Source organism: Arvicanthis niloticus, chromosome 7 (genome assembly GCF_011762505.2).
Source record: "Arvicanthis niloticus isolate mArvNil1 chromosome 7, mArvNil1.pat.X, whole genome shotgun sequence".
NCBI lineage: Eukaryota > Metazoa > Chordata > Mammalia > Rodentia > Muridae > Arvicanthis > Arvicanthis niloticus.
This window is the reverse complement of record NC_047664.1, coordinates 35,076,683-35,092,527: the sequence shown is the minus strand read 5'-3', so window position 1 is coordinate 35,092,527 and position 15,845 is coordinate 35,076,683. Positions and strand designations below refer to the sequence as shown.

The following is a 15,845-nucleotide window of genomic DNA, read 5'->3' as shown; positions in this document are numbered from 1 at the left end:
AAAAGTTTCACATTCACAAAGAGGTCCTGCTATTCTTGCTTTCAAAAATCAGTGTTACCCTTATTTTTGCTGACTAAAAGCTTTCATATAGTGAGTGGTGCATGCCTCTAATTCCAGCATATGGGAGGCAGAGGTGGGCAGATCTCTTCAAGTTCAAGGCTAGCCTGATCTATATTTCAGCTTGCAGGGCAGCCAGGACTACATATAGAGACCCTCTCTCAGACAGACGAAACAAAAGGCTTCCCTATACAGTGGGATTATCCACAGATAAAACTTATGTGTAGATAGAGGTGGTTTCTACTGTCTAAATAATAAAAGTTCAGAAAAACATTTTCAGAATGATTTTTCACTAATCAACTCCAGTGTTTCTTTCCAGTAGCATATGGCCTGGAAAATCAATTTATCCCATGTCATGTGATCTTTTGACTTAAGATAAGCACAGGAGTGTGGAATTGATTGTCAGCTTTTGCTAGATGTGCTTTCATTGACTTAAGGGACAATTACTCAATGGGAATGAAGCAATAAATGAGAAGAAACGAAAATGTCTCTAAGTTCAACAAAAACTCCCATTCGAATGAGCATAGTCCCCGTGCTTTGATGGGTGCAAGCTTGGTGTGCGCAAGCTCGTTAAAGCATCCCATAGAGCACGTTTTCGGTAAAACTAGTTTCAGGGCACATGGTTTTATATCATACAAGAACATCCATCATCTGCCAAAAAATATATTTGATCCAGATTCACAAAAATCTAGAGAAATATTGAAAAAATAAGTATAGATGAAACCTCCCATCTCCTAAGAAAACATGAAATTATTTTGCAAATTCGCTGTATCCTTGTGGTTCCAGGGATTGGCCAGCCTGCCTCAGTGAGGGAGGAAGGGAAAACAAACAGAGAAAAGTTGGGCCGCTTCTGAGCTCTCTGATGGAGAAACTAAAGCACCAGGTGCTTAGTGTGCTTACTCTGTGCAGATGAACAAGGAAGCAGGATTCTTGTATACAGCTGAGACAGGGTTATTGCACTCAGATAAGCAGGAAGGCATGGTGATGGGGTACAGCTCAATCACAGAGGCAGGTTAGCTAATCTCCCCATCAGACAGGGAGACAGCTGTGGTGACATTTTATGCACACTGTGAAAATTCATATTCAGATTCCTTCTGAGCCTATCCCAAGAAGCTTTGCATTCCCATGGGCTAAGGCATTGAAGTTCTGGATATGGCTGTGTTGGTGTTTACAATACACAAGGTCAACAACACATATCCACTAAAATTTCATTAGTTCAGGGCTTCCTCTACTCACACAAATTCACTCGTCTTTAATTCAGCTGAGTAACTGAATGGAGTTGTTAAGTCATTTTTCTGACAGAGTATTGTGGGATTGCATCGTGTCTTGTGGCACTATGACATACTAGCAGTGGCCCCTAAGGGCTTTGAATGGACACTTGAAGCTGAAGTAGGAATGACTCAGGTACCATCCGTCTGTGGAACATGAGAGTTAGTGCCTGTCCTGGTGGGAGGCATCTTGTTCCCAGCATTTGAAACCAGTTCGGCAGCCTAACCTACCACTCAGCAGCTGGATTGGGCACATCTGTTTCAGTGAACTCCTTCACAGTTTTTGATACCTCAGTATCAAAGTGATTTTAAAAGTTGTTGAAATTGAAGGGGGAAGAGATATGCTTCATTTTTCCTCCTAACACCCATGGTGGTGCATGTTGGTTCCATGCACAGTCTTGGCAGTAAATCCTGAAGGTTATGTGTTTTCTCCTGTACTTCAGAGTTAGTCCATCAAATAGACAGTGGACATGCCAGAGGCAAAGACTGAATGCAAAAAGACAGATCTAAGAATGTTCATCTCTGAAGTTTTATAAACCTCTGTGTTTTTATTTCTTAGATCAAACAGAAATAAAACAGAGCATAATTTACAAAAAAAATAGTCTCTAATGTTAAAATTAAACAAAACAAGAACTTTTAAAATATATCTATTTTTTTCCTTTATGAATATTTTGCCTGAATGTATGTGTGTGCGTGGCATGTGCGCGAGGTGCCCTCATAGGACAGAAGAGAGTGCTGGATCCCCTGGGACTAGAGTTGTAAATGCTGTGAGCCGCCATGTGCATGGGTTCTCAGAGCTGAACCTGTATAAGAGCAGTGACTGCTCTCTGCCCTGTGGCGCCGCTCCAGTCCTACACAAAGCACGCTGAGTCCTGTACTAGAAATGAGCGTCAAGTGACAAGAACAGTAACACTTTCCTGAGCACACACTCACCCTTGCCTCAAACTTTCATCAAAGGTTGAAGAAATAAGCAAGAAGCAGCCGAGTCTGGAATCAGAAGTCTCAGAGAACTGTCTCATGGTCACTGAGTGTAATGAAAGCCAGTTGAGTTTCAAAAGGAAAGGTGGAAGGACTGGGAAGCTGTTTCTTGCTGAGAAGAAAGATGAGCTTGCTGGGTAAGACTGCAGAAATAGTTTAAAGTCAGTCTCTCTTCTGTTCCAAACACTAACCCTGACTTGGACTAATAAACTGTAGACTTCTGCTAGGATGATTCAGATGTCTGCATGGTTATCAGAAAAACACAAATAATTTAATATCTATTAATCCAATTAAATTGATAAATATTTTCTTTAGAAAGAAAAAGAGTTGATTAATGTAAAACAATGGTCCCTCTGGTACACTCTTGTTTAAGAATATGGCTGAGCAAGGTAATTGTGGGTAATTGGGCAGCGTGTATCAACATTTGCTTTGGTGTCATCCTTTGAAGTTAAAGTCTTCATTTCTAGAGCTGGGTCCCTCTGGGACAGGAAAACATGAAAACATTTAGAAGGCATTAAGGACATTTATTACATATTATATACAATAGGTGAATACATAGTCAATATGTAATGTGAACACAAAAAACACATATCTTAAAATGTTTGTGTAAACATTTTATATATCCATATAGCATGTATAGGTATTTATGCTAGAATCATTAAAAGTCCACAAATAGTGTACTTACCAATCAGAATTTATTTATAATGTTATATCCACTAAATACTATATTGTGTAACCATTTAATAAATGTGCTCTGGAGATAAGAATGGATTGATTTGCATCTTTCTACATGCTGACCTCCAGTTGAACCAGCACCAGTTGTTGAAAATGCTGTCCTTTTCCTGCTGGACAGTTTTAGCTCCTTTGTCAAAGATCAAGTGACCATAGATGTGTGGGTTCGTTTCTGGGTCTTTATTTCTATTTCATTGATCTTCCTGCTTGTCTCTGTAGCAATACCATGCAGTTTTTATCACTATTGATCTGTAGTACAGCTTGAGATCAGGGATGGCAATTCCCCCAGAAGTTTTGATAATAGATGCTGGCGAGGATGTGGAGAAAGAGGAACACTCCTCCATTGTTGGTGAAATTGCAAGCTGATACAACCACTCTGGAAATCAGTCTGGCAGTTCCTCAGAAAATTGGACATGGCATTACCTGAGGATCCAGCTATACCACTCCTGGGCATATACCCAGAAGATGCTCCAACATATAACAAGGACATATGCTCCACTATGTTCATAGCAACCTTATTTATAATAGCCAGAAGCTGGAAAAAAACAGATGTTCTTCAACAAAGAAATGGATACAGAAAATGTGGTACATTTACACAATGGAATATCACTCAGCTATTAAAAACAATAAATTTGAGAAATTCTTAGGTAAATGGATGGAACTAGAAAATATCATCCTGTGTGAGTTAACCCAATCACAAAAGAACACACATAATATGTACTCACTGATAATTGGATATTAGCCCAAAAGCTCACAATATCCAAGATACAACTCACAGACCACATGAAGCTCATGAACAAGGAAGACCAAAGTGTGGGTGCTTTGGCCCTTCTTAGTAGGGGTAACAAAATACTCATGGGAGCAAATATAGAGACAAAGTGTGGACAGAAACTGAAGGAGGAACTGTCCAGAGACTGTTCCACCTGGGTCTTCATCCTTGTGCATTCACCAAAGGTAGATGCTGATGTGGATGGCAGGAAGTGCATGCTGACAGGAGCCTGATATAGCTGTCTCCTTAGAGGTCTGCCAGAGTCTGACATATTCAGAGGTGGATGCTCACAGTTAACCATTGAACTAATCATGGGGTTCCCAATGGAGAAGTCAGAGAAAAGACTGAAGGAGCTGAAGGGGTTTGTGGCCCCATGGGGAGAGCAACAATACCAACCAACCAGAGCTCCCAGGGTCCAAACCATCAGCCTGGGAGCACATAGGGAGAGACCCATGACTCCAGCTGTATATGTAGAGGAGGATGGCATAGGTGGGAGAGGAAGTCCTTGGTCCAGTGAACGCCGGACGCCCCAGTGTGGGGGAAATTGTGGGTGGGGAGGTGAGAGTGGGAGCGTGGGTGAGGGTATATCCTCATAGAAGCAGGAGGAGGGGAAATGAGATAGGGGGTTCCCGGGTGGGGGGAAGGGGATTACATCTGAAATGTAAATAAAATATCTAATAAAAAAATTTTTTTAAATGAGCTTTGGGCTGGAGAGATGGCTCAGTAAGTAAGGGCACTGGCTGCTCTTGCACTGGCCCAGGTTCAATTCCCAGCACCTACACAATGACAACCATCTGTAACTTCAACCCAATACCTTGGCATATGCAGTCACTATGCATGCAAGTGGTGCACAGACAAACACGCAGGCAAAAACACTTATACACATAAAATGAAACACACATAAATACACATTGATTGAGAGGATGTGCATCTTCTGAGGCAGTTGAGAATGGGTTTTTTTTTTTTTCTGATTTCTTTTTCAACATGTTCAGTTACTGGTATATTGGAAAGCTACTGATTTTTATATGTTGAGTTTGTATCCTGATGTTTTTTTTTTTTAAGTATTCTCATATCAAAAAGGTTTCTGGTGGAGTAAAAAATCTTTTAGTGGACAGCCACTCAGTCTGCAAATTGAAGTGATTTGACCTCTTCCTCTCCTGTGTGTAGCCCTGTATGTCTTTGGCTTGCTACAGTATTCTGTCTAAACTTAAGCATTATGTTAAATAAAACAGTTTCTGGATATAGGGAAATGCACTCAAATTCTCTCCATTTTGTATAATGTTGGCTATAGGTTGTTCTTATTATATTAAGGTACGCTCGTTCAGGACTTTACCATGAGGCATGTTGAACTTTGACAAATGGCTGCATCTATTGAGATGATCAGATGATCTCTGGGTATCTTGGGATGCATGCCATTTTTTAATTTGTGTATGTGTTTTGAATAGGAATACCCCACCACTGCCACCACCATAGACTCATGTGTTTGAATGCTTAGCTCACAGGGAAAGGCACCTATTAGGAGGTGTGCTCTTGTTGAAGGAAATGTGTCACTGTTGGGGATCTCTCTCTCTCTCTCTCTCTCTCTCTCTCGCTCTCTCTCTCTCTCTCTCTCTCTCTCTCTCTTTCTGCCTCTCTGAAGCTGGTCACATGTAGCCAAGACCGAGATTACAAACATAGGCCGTGTTGAAATTTTGAGGATTGAACTGGGTTTGTGCGCACTAAGTACTCTCTAGCAACTGTGCTCCGGCTCCAGCACTTCCTGGAAAGGCCTCTGTCCACGCTGACACCACTGCCAGCGCACCTCCAACCCCGTGCATAACATTTATCTTAAGTTTTTCTCTTTTGGCATTTTTATATTTGAGTTGTTGGCTTTTTGATTGACATTACAGATTTTACCCACTTTAGAACCATTTTGTGCAGCTACTAACACAGTAGGCATAGAGGGGTATTATACGGTAAGCGACTCCTCAGTAAGCATTTATTACATTAGTAAACAGCAAATGCTTTGTGACATATTACTGGTGTTGTTTTAAGCATTTGACTAGTAATATTTTTAAAAATGCTTCATTTTGGTCAGTTCTTATAATCTAAATTTGCAGACATATGAGTTTTGAATTAATTGTTCTGGCATTTAGTAATCCATATTCTTTTTTGTTTTTGTTTTTTGTTTGTTTGTTTGTTTTTGTTTTTTGAGACAGGGTTTCTCTGTATAGCCTTGGAACTATATATATATCCTGGAACTCACTCTGTAGACCAGGCTGGCCTCGAACTCAGAAATCCGCCTGCCTCTGCCTCTCAAGTGCTGGGATTAAAGGCATGCACCACCACTGCCTAGCACCCATATTCTTTATATTAACCCTCTTTCTCATAGAAAATTCAGCATTGTAGTTCTGATTCATTGTTCTTTGACTGGCACTTATGATAGTTTCAATTATGGCAAACTGTGTTGAATAAAATCCAAAGTTCATTTGCATTTTATTAAAATCAAAGGCCAGCAAGATGGCCCAGTGGATTGGAGCATTTCCTAGCCACCTGCTGACCAAGGTTCAATCCTGAAGCCTGCATAAAGGTGGAAAGTGGAAACCAAGGTCATGAATTTGCCCTCTGACCTTCACACAGTCATAATGCATGTACACACTTGCACATGCATGTCTCATACACACATTAGTAATAATTTTACAAATACTTAAAATTAAATGTAGGATAATAAAAATCAATTAGAATTTTTTTTTTTTTTTTTTTTTTTTTGGTTTTTCAAGACAGGGTTTCTCTGTATAGCCTTGGCTGTCCTGGAACTCACTCTGTAGACCAGGCTGGCCTCGAACTCAGAAATCCACCTGCCTCTGCCTCTGCCTCCCAAGTGCTGGGATTAAAGGAGTGTGCCACCACTGACTGGCAGAATTTGTTTTTTTAATTTGTGTATTTATCTTATGTGCATGGGTGCTCTCTCTGTATGTATGTGTTCCATGTGTGTGCAGTGCCCATGGGAACCAGAAGAGGGAGCTGAAGTTACAGATGCATGTGAGCCACCATGTGGGTACTGGGAATCAAGCTTGGGTCCTATGTAAAAGCAACAAATAATCTTACCTGCTGAGCCATTTCTCCTATGAGTGGTCCTCATAACTAGTTTCCCCAGTTTTTGCCTGATGGGCTGTTTTGTTGAATTTTGTCTGACACACTTTGCACATGCTCAGACTCAACTCTTGGTCCACAAACTCACAATCTTGTATTTGCCCAGTTGAAGAATGAATCTGACTTTTTCTTCCTTACCTGGTACTTTACAATGTTTTGCAACTAGTAAGTAGATTCAGGTGGAGACAAGCCAAAAGGTTACCAAACTGCTGTTTAGCCTTTATCCACTGATGTATGAGACAATGTTGGTATTTGTGAATTTTTCCAAGGTGTGTTCCTGACTCATGTATAAAGAAAGCAAAGGAGAGTGGGAGGGTAGCATGGGCCCCTCAGAAGCCTGTGGTCACACCGGTATTTGAGAAGTCCCCTCCAGAAGCTGCTGATCTGCTGCTGATGAAGGATGGCCACCTTCTCACCAAAATGGATCAGGTTGAAAGAAGGTAAAAACTGTGAAGTCTTCATTTCCTGTGAAGGAATGCTAACAGGGATTACCTTTTATGAAACAAAGCAGATTGGAGTCATCTGTGTTCCAAACAAGGAGCACCCTGCCAGTGCTGCTGACAGATGGAGATGCAGGCACGTGACTACAACCAGCAGGGATTTCAGCAGTGAAACTGGACAGTGCACAGGATAGACCAGTCCTTGGGGATTTTTTTCTCAGAAAAGCAACTTACAAATGGATGGCAACTAGTAAAGGACATGAAATTTAAAAGCATATTTTCCTTTTAAAATGAAACTTTTAGAAGATATTTACATGAGGATGAAAATAATTCAGTGTAGGATACAGTGAGGGAACACAATTGAAATGTTTGTATGACAAAGTATTTGAGATCTTGATACATTATATCAGGCTAAAGGTAAACTGTTACTTGAGCTTGTATACACACAGACAGACACACAGACAGACAGACAGACAGAGAGAGAGAGAGAGAGAGAGAGAGGGGGAGGGAGGGAGGGAGGGAGGGAGAGAGAGAGAGAGAGAGAGAGAGAGAGAGAAAGAGAGAGAGAGAGAATGGAGTTTGTTCATCCTAAAATGGATCAGAAATAGAATGCTCCTGTATTTTATATAACACAGAGAGAGAGAGAGTCTAGGACCCACTGCATAGGGAATGGTGCCACCCACCATGGGCTAAGTCTTCCCACATCATTTAATACATAATCAAGACTGAATGCTATGAACATTATCTCAGGCCAACCTGATCTAGAAATCCCTCATTGAGATTTTCTTCTCAGGTGATTCTTGGTTGAATCAAGTTGATAATTAAAATTAACTACCACAAGTACTGTTGCTCTTTGTTCATTACATTTAATTTCTGTTTATAGTTAAATCCACTTTATAGGAAATGATTGTATTTTAAATTAGTTAACATGAACATGTGAAGTAAATTACAACTACAGAGATGTTATATAACAAGACACTGTTTGCATTTTATATACTTAACATTTGCCTGAAAAGATTTTATTTTTTTTAAGGCTAACAAAGAGAGAAGCTAAAGAAAAGCACAAGGTACTGTAAATAAGTAATCAGAAGCGGAGTTTGATTGGTTGTAGGAGTGAAGCAGAGCCTGGGGAATCTGGGCCACAGGCCGAGTGACATCTCACCAGGAGAATCTATAGCTACCACAGCTGCCACCAGCATCACCATAACCCTGCAGCAAGGATGTGAACCTGTAACCTCCACGGCCCATCCCTGGTACTGCCCAATCCAAGCCTGGCACCGTGGGTATCGGGTAGGGAGTCCAGCCTGTGAGTCCTCACATGAGTAATGTCTGTCCTATAAACATAGTTGTGACAAGAAAGGCTTTTGGTTTTGCTGTGAGAAAACAAGAGTTTCATCCAGAAGAATAACAAAGGGCAAAGTATTCATGTGCCAGGCAGTCACTTCTCACACCGTGGAGTCTGATACTGAGGCAGGAAGGGGTACACAGTGGATACATAGCAGGTCTTACCTGTGCTAGACATGGCCATGTCCCGGGCTCCTTCATTCACCTGTAAAATTAGTGGAGTCATGAGCAGGAGGTCGGGGAGTGGATATGAGGAGTTGACAAATATTCCCAAAGTCAGATGAACAAGGCTAGTAAAGGCCCAAAGTCAGGCAAAGCTTTGCAGGTTTGCCGTTTCTAAGTCCAGCAACCCTATGGGCATCCACTACAGAATCCCAGCCCATGGGCAGAGCTCTGCAGGAGCTAGTGAGAAGAGGGGTAGAGAACCACCAGAGTACAGAAGAACAAGCTAAACAGCGAGACCAAGTGTGCAGCTGGGCTGTAGGCACGGTTCTTCAGGGACCTCCTCCTCCTGAGAAGAGAGGAAGGCAAGGAAGAGGATGAGGAAACTCAAATAAGACCTGAAATTGGTAACCCCGCCTACTGCACCCCACCTTGCCTCAAAGTCCATTCTGTCAGAACTTCAGTTACCAACACTGATGCCCAGGGATCCACAAACAGGGATGACCAAGAGTCAAAACGCTTGTTCACCAGCTCTGTGGGTACAGCTGATAGACGGGCCAGGTAAAGGTAGGCAGGCTCACCCTCTCCTCTGAAATTGCTTTCAGTCTAATGACAACAGGACAGGAACTGAAACCTGAGTGGCAGCAAAGGGACGCATCAGATGCAAGGTCGCCAGAGCTTACCTTTTGCCGGTTACCCAGATGATGAGACACAATTTTCCCTGTACACTGTCAAGTTTCAGTTATTTATTCTTACTCCTAACTTGTAATAAATATTTAAGTCAGCCGGACATGGTGGCACATGCCTTTAGTCTCAGCTCTCGGGAGGCAGAGGCCGGAGGAATTTTATGAATTTGAGGCCAGCCTGGTCTACAAAGCTAATTCCAGGACAGTCAGGGCTAAACAGAGAAACTCTGTCTCCAAAAGCCAAAGTAAAAAGAGTACTTAAGTTGACTTTTTTTTTTTTTTTTTTTAAGTAACTCTCTGAGGCTGGTGAAGTGGCTCAGTGAGTGGGCACGTTTTCCGAAAGCCAGGTGGCCACGTTAGATCCCCAGACCCATGCAAAGGGGTCAGGAGAGGTCACACTCCACATGCACAGCGGGGCAGCTTTACTATTACGTACAATACTAAATATTTTTAACTTAAAAATAACTGCAAGCAACTATTAATATTAGTCTTAGTAATCAATAAAAAGTATCAAAACATTATCTAAGAAATTTCTGTCAAACACAATATGATGTAGCCACTTAGATGTATTACAGAGGTAAGGAAAAAAGACTTGTAAAAAGAGTACATTTTGAAGAAGAAATTAAGAAACAGGAGACATAAGGGCTAGGTCTGGGTGACGCATACCTTTAATCCCAGAGGCAGGTAAATCTTTACAAGTTCAAGGCCAATGTGGTCTCATAGTAAGTTCTAGGCCAGCCAGGGCTACATGATGAAACCTTGTCTGAATATTAATTATTAATAAACAGGAGATGTTAACCAGGGTACCATTTGATGTAATAATTTTTATCTAGAATTCCACACATTTCTGCTTACACATTTAAGTTTTAAACCACCACTTCTGGGCATTTACTAAATGCTATATAAATTTGGGGGGATGTTTTGAAATAGTGCTATTTTACAGATGGAAACCCAAGTAAATGAAATGGAAGAAGCTAGCCATGGAAGTGAGCCTTGTGCGACAGCCTCAGGCCGGGGTGAGTTGCCCCACCCTTGCCATGTATGAGTCCATCCTCTGCCAAGTGGAGCAACTTGGAAGGGCATGCACGAGGGCTCTGTGAGCAGGAGCCCTCTGCTACATGTGGGCCCTATGTTTGCATCCCTCAGCCTTGAGTCACAGAAGGGTGAAGTGTTCAGGTTCTGGGCCCACAAGAGATGCCCTTGATACCATACTAAACAGAGAACCATTTCAAACTCCCTCCAAGGAGCTTTACAGACTCCTGCTGAGCCCAGTGTGAGAGGCATCTGAGGCTCAGTTCATCTTGCTGTCATGACCTTAAAAAAGAACTCTACCTCCTCAAACCTTGATCCACTCTGTCACTAGAATGGGTCCGTCTATTTTCAGAATTGCCCCAGGTGACACTTCTCACTGCTAAATGCACACTCTCCCTGGCTCCTCTAGCTTTTCATGGGTCTCTCTTCTGCCCACTACTGCTTCAGCATGTGATATTGTAACAGAACCTTATGTTTTCAGTAACTCCACTGCGGTCTTCTTGACCAAAATAAATTACACGTATGCAGAGTGTGCCCGCGCCTAGGTGTCTGCATGTTTACACACATACTTGCTACCGTCATCAGCATGGGTATCAATAAATCTTTCCCCCCCAGACATCTCCTCAACTGTCTTACAGTCCCCCACTAGGAAGCCACCAGTTCATTTTGCAAAGTACTTGAATCGTTCCACTCACATCATGAGAGTTACAATGCCCAGTGTCTCCGTGTCTTTTGCCCGGTGGCTATTGTGTCTTTTTAAAAGCACAATATTTTTCATAATCATTTGGAATTTCATATGACATATTTTGATCATATTACCCACCCTCCCCCAGCTCCTCCCATAACCACCCTCCCTTCATTCTCCCCCCAGCTTTGAGTTTTCCCCCCATACTTCATGGAGTCCAATGCATTGCCCCATTAGTCTTGGGAGTGGGTCCTACCCTGCCTTGTGGACAACCTACCAGGGGGGGCCCCTCCATAAAACCTGACTCTCTTCTGTCCCCACTGCTATCAAATGCCAGTCGCTCCTGTGCACATAGTGGGATTGTATGCCCACCCTTCCACTTCTGATACTGGGTTTTTTTCCTGCCTTGAACTTGTACAGATCTGTATCAACCACTATGACTTTGCATGTGTAACTGTCCTGCTGTGTCTGGAAAATGGTGTTGCCTTGATGTTATCCACAACCTCTGCCTCTTAGAATGTTTCCAACCCCTCTTCCTCACAGACCAGTGAGCCTTGGCGGAGGGTTGTGATATGTGTGTCCCACTTGAGGCTGAGCATTCTACGGTGTCTTGTTCTCTACACGTTGGCTATTTGAGAGTCTGTACTAACCACCATCCACTGCAAGGAGAAGCTTGTCTGATGATGGCTGAGAGACGATCTGATTTATGTGTATACCAGGAAGTCATTAGTAGTCATTTTAAAGCTATGTCTATTTAGCAGAATAATAGTATCGGGTTCTTCCCTAAGGCCTATGACCCATCTAGCCACAGATCCTTGGCCCCTTTAACAGCGCCAGGCATGGATTGTCTCACCCTATAGCATTTGTGGCACTGTTTCACCAGTGGGCGTGTCTTGTCAGGCACTCGCCTATCTGCAGGTTACAGGGTTCACAGCTGGGCGAGGCTGATGACCACGTCTCTCCTCTAGTAGCATACATACCACTTTCTAGCACCATGAAAGCTAGCCAATAGGGAGGAGGCTCCCACTTAGTGTCTCAATGTCTAGTTCTGGGGGTAACCAAGAGTATTGGCAATAGAGTATAACATGGCCCATTGGCCATCAACTCGAAAAGAGGCAACCCATTCCTGATCCTGAAGGTTATTTTTTAACATGCTATTAAGCTTCTTTCTATGTTTATTTTCTATTTGTATGATGTTTGTGTGTTTGTGTGTGGAACAATTCTGGGGATTAAATATCGGCCCCTGTGCATGCCAGGTGCAGGAAGCACCACTGAGCTGTGTCTCCAGCTCTCTGGTACTTTGTTACTTAGAAAGAGTCTTGGTCAGTTCCTCAGATGACCTTGAACTCCTACTGTGGCTTAGGTATGAAATGGCTTTAATACTCCTGCCTCAGCTTCTTGGGTAGCTGGGATTGGGGACCTGTGTCACTGGGCATTCTAGTTCCCTTTTCTGTCACTGTGACAATCCATGCAAATCAAAGCAACCTGGGTTTATTTTGTTATGAGGTCCTCTTAAATCCAACATAAATACCAGGTCAATGAAGATGACAAAAAATTATTGTAATCAAGTTGCTGCTGATGCCACCAAACAGGCTCGGGAGCAGATCTACAACCATGAAGAGAAACTGCAGTTGCAGAGCTTATTTAAAGGAGGAGACCACAGAGTGGGAGGGACGTGCGCTGTAGCATTGTCCAATCATATCTGGCATAAGGGGTTGAGCAAGGGAGTTTTCCCCAATCAGGACAGTAGAGTCTTGGGCCTGGGAACATGGACTTGTTTGCCTCTGACAGCAAGATGGAGAAGTTGTCCCTGCGATGTCTTCTCTCAGACACTTAGTTCCTTATAATAGATGCTATTCAGCTCTTGGGAAGTCCCCAGCTCCCCTAGTGCCTGGAACCTTGAGCTTAGTTTCCTCCCTGTAAGTAAATGGAATCTAAAAATGAAACAGTAGTACTCAGGATACGTTTCTTTTGACTGTTCCCAACAATTTCAGTTCACGCTTCTAGGTCACAACACAACATTGAGACAAGTCAGGATCCATGGAAGAACAACATCCATGGTTCACTCACTGGCTCATGCTCGCTGGCTTTTCTTATACAGCCTGCGATAGGCTAAGCCTTCCTGCATTGGCTAACAATCAAGGCCATGCCCACAGACCAAGCTCATTGCTTGGCTGAGGTCTCCCCCTCCCAGGTGACTTTAGGTTATATAAAGTTGAGAACGGAAACTGACCACACATTAGGCCAGAGTTGTTTTGGTACTTTTGCCAACATTTATTAAATTTTAATCATTAAATTTCAATTTAATTTCTTAATTGTTGTGGAACATATTTTTCATTGCTTAAATTGTTTTGACTTAATAATCCTATGATGGTTTACTTCTGATCTTAGCGTGTGTGTTAGCATGTTGAAGTATGCTAATTCTCCACATTGTCCCACTGACTGTCTGCTCCAACCCTTACTGAATAAGTGGGCTTAGAATTTCAGGTGATGTCTGTGAATGTCTTTGGGCTCTGTGGTCAAATGTTGTGTCTTGTATTTGTAAAGTGTCACTGCACACACAAACTGGGTAGGATGATGGTCTCTCCTCAGTCTGTGCTGGGATGTTCATATGCAGATAGCCAGAGTTGATGTCAGCTCATGAGTGCAATGACCCTGCCACTTAAGAATTAAACTGCATTTTTACAGTGTATGCATACATGTTCACCATGTGCATGCAGTGCTAGGAGAGGTCAGAAGAGGGCATCAGATCCCCTGAAATTGGAGTTACAGGAGGTTGCGAGTCACCGTGTGGGTGCTATGATCCAACTTGAGTCTTCTGCAAAATCAGCCAGTGCTCTGAACCCTGAGCAATCTCTACAGCCTGCTGCTGCCGCTGCCGCTGGGTGTCATCGGAGCTTACATTTTTATTCAGGCAGACAATCTGTTATTCACCTGGTTCTCACTCATGTCCATTACATATACTTACTGAGGGGCTATTGACCCTCTGATAACATTTCACTGGGTATGGAAGTGACAGCCCCTGACAATCCAAGATTTTGAGGCATCTTTGACTTCTACAACAGAACTGTTAGGGAACTGTCATTGAATGGAATTCTTAGTGAAAACACAAATGGCCAGAGACAGGCTGCTCTCCTAGAGAAGGCTAGCATTCCATCCGTGGTGTGGCTGAACAAATACCCATCCACTGGGGCTCCTAGCAAGAGAAGAGGTAATCTTGGGGTTGCTGCAGCAACGCAGCTGTAGAACATGGTTTTGTTTTGTTTTGTTTTGTTTGTTTTGTTTTTACCTCAGTATATATGACTTCAGGTCAACCACTTAGGGATAGAAATGTGTTCATAGCTCGGATAAACTGCTTGTTGTGGCCTTCTATGCTCTCTTTTGTTAACAGATTATAAAATAGAAATTTTATATGTATGTTTTATACATTCGTGACATTCATCTTAAGGTTTTTCCTCTGGCATGTGGTTCTATAAATTTTTTAGACTATTTGAAAGCTCAAAACAATTTTTATTGGATATTTTATTTATTTACATTTCATATGTTATCCCCTATCAAAACAATTTTTAAAAACACAGTATATATGTCTTAGGGTTTCCATTGCTGTGAAGAGATTCCATGACCAAGGTAACTCTTATGAAGAAAAACATTTAACTGGGGCTGGCTTATAGTTTCAGAGGTTCAGTCCATTATCATCATGGCAGGAAGCATGGCAGCAGACAGGTAGAGATGGTGCTGGAGACACTGACAGTTTTACATCTTGATCCAGAAGGAGACTCTGTCTTCTACAGGCAGCCAGGAGGAGGCTCTCTTCTGCACTAGGTGGTACTTGAGCATTGGACCTCAAAGGCCACCCCCAACAGTGATGAACTTCCTCCAACAAGGCGACACCTCCTAATAGTGTCACTTCTTATGGGCCAAGCATATTCAAACCACCACAGACCAACATGTTTAAACATGCCTTGTTCAAGGGTCAGCTGTAGTTAAATCTGTCCACCATTGTGCTGTTGGATTCATATTTTGTGTTGATTTGGATTCATATGATTTGGATTCATATTGATGTGTTGGAGCAAAATTTAATTTTTAAAAAGTTAGCTCTGATGAGTCTACTTCTCTTTGAATTGTAATATGGGATATATTTAAGTCACAATAAACAGTTTGACCCTTCCTTGCTGTTCTTCTGACAGTTTCTAGTCTGACCCCAGTGGCAGGACCTTTCTGAAAAACTATGGATACATTTGCATTATGATACGGCCATGAACCTATGGAGCCCAGGAAGTATAATGTGGTAGTTTGGATGAGAATGACCCTCTCAGGCTTGTAGATTTGAATAGTTTGTACCCATCCACAGTTGGAACTGTTTGGGAAGGATTCGGAGGCGTGGCCTTGTTGGAGGAGGTGTGTTCCTGGGGGTGGGCTTGGAGGTTTAGAAAGACTCATGCTATCCTATTCCTAGTGTGTCCCTTTTGCTCTGCCTCTTGGTTATGTCTCAAGATGTAAGCTCTAAGCTGCTGCTCCAGCACCATGCCTGCCTGCCTCCTGCTGTGCTTATCACCATGA

General features: G+C 42.4%; 1 protein-coding gene across 2 annotated transcripts in view; it reads left to right on the top strand.

The window, feature by feature from the left end:
• LOC117712380 (uncharacterized) overlaps nucleotides 1-15,845 on the top strand; it is a 111,583-nt gene that overhangs the window by 67,047 nt on the left and 28,691 nt on the right. For both annotated transcript variants that reach the window (XM_076938186.1, XM_076938185.1), the window contains exons 22-25: nucleotides 2,283-2,440; nucleotides 7,206-7,376; nucleotides 8,410-8,443; nucleotides 10,512-10,584. In XM_076938186.1, the coding sequence (XP_076794301.1) occupies nucleotides 2,283-2,440; nucleotides 7,206-7,376; nucleotides 8,410-8,443; nucleotides 10,512-10,584 (436 nt within the window). The remainder of the gene's footprint in view (nucleotides 1-2,282; nucleotides 2,441-7,205; nucleotides 7,377-8,409; nucleotides 8,444-10,511; nucleotides 10,585-15,845) is intronic.